This window comes from Bos taurus, chromosome 11 (genome assembly GCF_002263795.3).
Source record: "Bos taurus isolate L1 Dominette 01449 registration number 42190680 breed Hereford chromosome 11, ARS-UCD2.0, whole genome shotgun sequence".
In the NCBI taxonomy this organism is placed as follows: domain Eukaryota; kingdom Metazoa; phylum Chordata; class Mammalia; order Artiodactyla; family Bovidae; genus Bos; species Bos taurus.
The window spans coordinates 96,084,218-96,090,773 of record NC_037338.1 but is presented as its reverse complement, the minus strand read 5'-3'; the positions used below and the strand labels follow the sequence as shown (position 1 = coordinate 96,090,773).

At 45.4% G+C, this 6,556-nt stretch overlaps 1 protein-coding gene across 1 annotated transcript in view; it reads left to right on the top strand.

Moving 5' to 3' along the window:
• Positions 1 to 5,535: 5,535 nt before the first annotated feature.
• The window catches only part of PPP6C (protein phosphatase 6 catalytic subunit), a 41,048-nt gene continuing 40,027 nt past the window's right edge, over positions 5,536 to 6,556 (top strand). Inside the window, 1 exon segment of the mRNA NM_001130750.1 lies at positions 5,536 to 5,674. Within this exon segment, the coding sequence (NP_001124222.1) occupies positions 5,600 to 5,674 (75 nt within the window). The 5' untranslated portion in view covers positions 5,536 to 5,599.

The following is a 6,556-nucleotide window of genomic DNA, read 5'->3' as shown; positions in this document are numbered from 1 at the left end:
AAAAAGCTGACTCATTCCACAATTAGCATTTGTAACTCTGGCAGGCACTATGATGAACCTGCAAGGAGATCAAACCAGTCAATCCTAAAGGAAATCAACCCTGAATATTTATTCATTGGAAGGACCGATGCTGAAGTTGAAGCTGGAATACTTGGGACACCTGATGCGAAGAACCAACTCATTGGAAAAGACCCTACTCATTGGAAAAGACCCTGATTCTGGGAAAGATTGAGGGCAGGAGGAGAAGGGGAGGACAGAGGATGAGATGGTTGGATGGCATCATTGACTCAATGGACATGAGTTGGAGCATGTTGGTGAGTTGGTGATGGACAGATAAGCCTGGCTTGCTGCAGTCCATGGGGTTGCAAATGAGCATCCGAACAACAACAATGCTGAAACAGGCAAACTTGCCCCCTGGCCTCTTGGAGTTTACAGTCTTAACTAGAGAGAGACGGAAGGAAGGAGGGAGGGAGATGAAACAGAAAAACCAATAACTAGGTACATTCATAAAAAGTGCAAGGAACAAAAAGTTCATCAAGAAGAGTATCTATTCTCATGGAAGTTACTCTTCTTTGGCCCCATTGTCACCGGTCTGTAAAATGGAGCTAATAAGATTTCTGTCACAAGGCTATGGTGAGGAATACACGAGCTAATGTATATAAAGTGCTTAGTGCCCAGTGACTGACACAGAGCTTGTTCAGTGTTTAGCCGCTGAGTCGTGTCTGACTCTGCCTCCCTGTAACTGCAGTATGCCAGGCCTCCCTGTCCTGCACCATCTCCCAGAGTTTGTTCAAACTCATGTCCATTGAGTCCACGATGCCATCCAACCATCTCATCCTCTGCTGCCCCCTTCTTCTCCTGTCCGTAATCTTTCTCAGTATCAGGGTCTTTTCCAATGAGTTGGCACTTTGCATCAGATGGCCAAAATATTGGAGCTTCAGCATCAGTCCTTCCAATGAATATTCAGGGTTGATTCCTTTAGAAATGACTGGTTTGATCTCCTTGCATTCAAGGGACTCTCAAGAGTCTTCTCCAGCACCACAATTCGAAAGTGTCTGTAAAATGTAATGCTATTCCTAGCTGTAAATGAACTCTAGACACCAGTCCTGAGTTAGAAGTGTTCATCTGCATTATTGTTGGTCTCTTTCATAACCACAGGTTGCCGGTGGTTTTCCAGAAACTGGAGAGCTGGTTCAACTGTGTCTATGTTCCTGAGAAACCCACAATCAGGAAGATTGAGTTATATCCTGGGAACTGGAAGAAACAGCTAAGGAAGGAAACCACAGAAGCTCCTGTGGTACAGAGCTTCAAACTATGCTAGCAGAGTGGGAAGCGGACAGACGTACTTGGGGTCACATCCAGGCTCCAGTGCTAACCATCTAAACTTGGCATCTGGCAAGTTCATTATCCTCTCTGAGCTCTAGGTTCTTCATGTCTAAAATGGAAATAGTAAATTATCTACCTCAAAGAGGGAGTAGTTGAGAGTTAATAGTACAGGTCAAAGACCAGCTTGGTAAATCTTTTTGCTACTAGAATCTGTAACAGACATATTTATTTACTGGCCACACTTTGTGGCATGTGGGAGCTTAGTTCCCTGAGGGACTGAACCGATGCCGCCTGTATTGGAAGCGTGGACTCTTAACCAGTGTATTGCTAGGGAAGTCCTTCCAGCAAAAATTTATTGACAAAATGGAATTTGCAGTCTGCAGCTCTCTCTACAGCTCATGTATCTATTCCAAACACCTGGAGTCTTTGTGAGTTCCCTTATTAATAGAGGAATTTCCATGACTGCCAAAGAGGAGTTTCCTTCTCTCCTTCCTTCAGGAAACAAAACTAAAGGCCAGGTTGGCCCTGCCATATGTCCATGTGCATGTAGATGGAGATTTCTGCTCATAGCTGCAAATTGCTCTGGTGTTCCTTGTGTCTTTGAGATAAATCTGTTTCAAGGTGCCATGCTGGAGTTGCACATAAACAAGAAAAATTGGAAGAGGTTTGTGGGCAAAATAGCAACCAGTTTTCTTTTTATTATTGGAGTATAACTGCTTTACAATGTTCTGTTAGTTTTTGCTGTACAACAAAGTGAATCAGCTATTAATATATGTATGCATATATCCCCTTTCTCTTGAGCCTCCCTCCCACCCTGATACAACCAGTTTTCATTGTGGGACCTGTGCTTTCAGACTAGAAATAACATTTCAGAAAGGTTGGAAATAACTTTTTTTTTTTTTTGGAGAGAACTTTTGAGATCTATTTGTAAACTGGAAGTTGAGGCCCAGAGAAGTTAAAATGACTAACCCACTGAAATGGCAGAACCAGGAGCCCAGATCTCCTGTTTTGTGCAAGGAAGACTAAGAACATATTCCAGTCAGCAAGCTCTGTACACTCTGTCGCAAACCACTCAGTGTGCCCGTCAACTCTTCTAAGAACTCATCCAACACTGAGACTGTCAAGAGTGAGTTTTTCTGAATGAGGTGAGTCTGCCAGGAGGGAGCTTCTAACTGCCAGACAATTTGGTAATGTGAGGACTGCCTCCTATTTTCACTGGAAGGGGATACCATCTGCCTTCATTACCTACCCGTTCACTGACTTATCAACAAGGGAAGCAATGAGGCTCATGGCACCTTCCTTTCAAGCATTTTATTGTTTTAAAGAATGTTCATATCCATCTCCCTATTTTTCTCCCTTTCCAATTCTGAGAAGAAACCTTTTTTTTAATTTTAAAAAAATATTTATTTATTTGCCTGTGCAGAGTCTTAGTTGCAGTATGCGGGAACTAGTTCTTCGACCAGAGGACCAGAGATTGAACCTGGGTCCCCTGCCCTGGGAGTGTGACGTCTTAGCCACTGGACCACCAGGGAAGTCCCTGAGGAGAAATCTTGAATAGGATTAATTCCCAGCTACTGAGGTTCAAAGATAAAAAGTGAAATGTCAGTTTTTTCAAAGAGGACTGTAAAAAAAAAGAAAAGTCAAACACCAATAACATCTTTTCCTCTTTTGGGATTTTTTTTTTTCTTCAAAAAATTCTGAGCCTATTATCTCTATACTCCCCACCCAAAGTCATGGTCATCTTTTTTTAAAATGTTTATTTATTTGGCTGTACCAGGTCTTAGTTGCAGCATGCAGGATCTTCTATCTTCGTCATGGCATGCAAGAGCTTTAGTTGCGGCATATGAATCTTAGGTTGTGGTGTGTGGAATCTGGTTCTCTAACCAGGGATGGAACCAGGGCCCCTGCATTAGGAGCACAGTCTTAGCCACTGGACCACCAAGGAAGTCTCCTGCTTAAAGTCTTATATGGTACCTCTTTAGAAAGACCTTTTCTGCTCAGCCAATATTCAGAGCTGACACCTTGCACTCACTGTACACAACATTGTTTTAAACCCTTTCTATATACCAACTCTATTAAACTTAAGTACAAGCCTAGAAGATAAGTATTCTTTTTTCCTCCACATATTGAGGGAGAAGGTAAGTATTCTTATTCGCTCCCTATGAAGCAAGCACTGTTATTATCTCCACATTGGACCTGAGAAAACTGGAGCACAGAAAGGATAGATAACTTTGCCAAAGTCACACAGGGAGTATTAGAACCTGGGTTTGAACTCTAGCCATTTGGTGCTAGAGTCTGCACACCTGATGTCCATATGTTGCCAACATAACATAGGCCTCTTCTATTCCATTTTTCTTACTCGTGGCACCCCATTTTCTCCCTTTTTACCATGAATTATACTTTGCAATTAATTCTTGCTCATTTATTTTTGTTATTAGAATGTATTACCCATAGGGCAGGAATCTTACATGTTTCATTTATATCATAGGTGTGTGCCTGCTAAGTCACTTCAGTCGTGTATAACTCTGTGACCCTATGGAGTGTAGCCCGCCAGGCTCCTCTATCCATGGATTCTCCAGGCAAGAATACTGGAGTGGGTTGCCATGCCCTTCTCCAGGGTCACAGGTACTATATTAATTGAATAAATGAAGAAAGGTATGCTTGTGGGTGCCATTCTGCAACAAACTTTTAAGGATTAATTTTACTTTGAAACAATTTCATACTTAAAGAACAGTTACAAGAATAATACAAAGAACTTCACCCAGATACCTCAATAAAATTTAGCTAGATGTCATCAAAATACACTTTAGGGCCAGAGGATGGATCCAGGATGACTTGAACAACAAATATTTCTGGAGGACCTGCTATTATTGGGTTATAGAGCTGTCTCCTAACTGGTCTTTCAGCCGCAGTTGCTGCCTCCTAGTCTTACACAGCAGCCAGAGCGATCCTTTTAAAACAAGTTAGATCGTTACTTCTCTGCTCAAAAGTCTGCAATAATTCCTCATTGCATGAAAAGTAAAAAATCAGTGTTCTTTTCTCTCATCTCCTCTCCCACTCCTCTCACCTTGATCCAACCACACTAATCTTGCCATTTTCCTAAGATTCTAGACATGCTTTTTTTTTATCGTAGAGTCTCTGCATCAGCTGTCTTTGTAATTTTTCTCAAGTAACTACAGAGCTATCTCCTCTGCTTCTTTGTTGGTTCCTAAACATTCATCACTACATCTCCTTTACTCTGCTGTGTTCTTTTTTCCCCCTAGCAGTTACCACTTTCTAATATACTCTACAGTTATTTACTATAGTTATTGTTCTGCCTCCTTTACTAGAATATAGATACATGATGAGAGGATATCTTTTTCTATTTTGTTTGCTGGATACCCCAGGCACCTACAGGGTACCTAGCACATAAGAAGGGTTAATAGCTGTTGAGTGAAGAAATGTTGAAGGTGTACTAAGTGCCAGGTCCTGATTTAGGTGCTGAGGCTACAATAAAGAAACTCTCAGCCCTCGTGGGCCACGCAGACCTATTCCAGTCTTGGCTCTCCCGCCTATCCCTGTGAGAGCTGGACAAGTTACGTAACCTCTCCGAGCCTTCCTTTCCTATCAAGTGTTATGAAGATTAGACAGAAAAACAGCATCTGTATAGCATTTGGCATAAGAAGAGTTTAAACATTTGTTTCCTTTCTTTCCAGACTAGAAAGTTGGTAGCCTGACATCTCTGCCAAAGGTTTATTTAGGCAAGGTTTTCATACTGCCTTGGCAACCGTGCAAACAGGTTACTCTCTGGCCAGGCTTACCCGATTTTTAATTGAAGATATTCTGGCGAAGAGAATGCTTAAAAGCGTAGGAATGAGAAACCAGGGAATGGCTAACGTCACCTGCTTCGCCGTTTTGCATCGTTAAAGCCCCCCTGGGTCCCCAAAGAGGTGAAAGTCAAGACGAAGAGAAGGAAAGGAAAAGAGGACCAGCTAGCCACTACAGAAAACTACAAATCCCAGCACTCCCTGCGGCAGATAACTACGGGTCTCAGCGGGTTCCTAACCCCGGACCCAGGGGGCCTCTGGGGGGGCCTGCAGCCTGGGTTCAGCGGGAGAGGGCGTGGGGCGTGTCGAGGCAGTGGGGAAAATCGGGTCAAGCTTGACGCCGCTGCGCAGACGCCTCTCACGGGCCGGACGTGACGTAGGGAGGGTTCCGGCTTCGGCCTCCGCCGCTGCCGCTGCTAGTACCGCCGCGGATACCGCCGCCGCCGTCGGGGCTTCTTACATCTAAAATGGCGCCCCTGGACTTGGACAAGTACGTGGAGATAGCGCGGCTATGCAAATACCTACCGGAGAACGACTTGAAGGTAAGCCCGGCCGAGGCGGGAGCGCTGCTTTCGGGGCTCGCCCCTTCCGGCAGTGGGGCGCCCGCTGGCCCGCCCTTCCTCTCTCCGCGGGACCCCCCGGCGGCATCTCGTCCCATTAGGGTTGAGGGCCTAACGCGATGTGAGGAGACCGGGTCCGACTTGGTGTCACGCGGGGGGCGGGGGGAGCCCGAGACCTCCCGAATGCTGTCCCGGTCCTTTCGGCGGGGATCCCGAGGGATGTCGCGGCCTCTGCCCCCGGGTTTCCCCCTCAGCCCTCACGGCTTTGCTTGCAAGGCACCTCTTCTTTTACCCCGATTTCGGCTCTCGCGCCCCGGGGTCATCCACTCCGGGGGCGGTGACGGGAGCGCGGGGTGGCCGGCGTCTGACAGGAGATGTCGCCGGCTCCCGGAACGCAGCCCCAGTGTGTTCAGGGACCTGAGGAATGGGTATGGGAAGGGGCAGGTGGGGGACCGGACGGTCTGGTGGTGATGCGAGAACGTCAAGTCGTCCCTCTTTCCCGGGAGCTTCTCCCAGTTACTTTCTGAGAGTGTTGGTTTTCTCCTGATAATTCCAATATGAACCCGTTTTCGAGTACATCGTTGGGCTATAGTTTAAGTGGATAAAGTAGGGGGCTGTCAATAAATACAAATACTTTTCTGTCAAGTCCACCCTCCCCCGAAATCTCTTCTTAGCTCAAGATTGCATTTTCTGAGTTTTCCAAGGGAGGAGAGTTGTTCCTTGTACTGCTGAGTCCAAGTAACAGTAAACCTCTGTTTGAGTAAAGGAATGAGTATAAGAATAAAGGAATGTAAGTCTTTGGGCTACTGCTCTTTTTGACAAGTGTTTCTTTGCGTTTGTTAAAACCACTTCTTAAGCGACTAG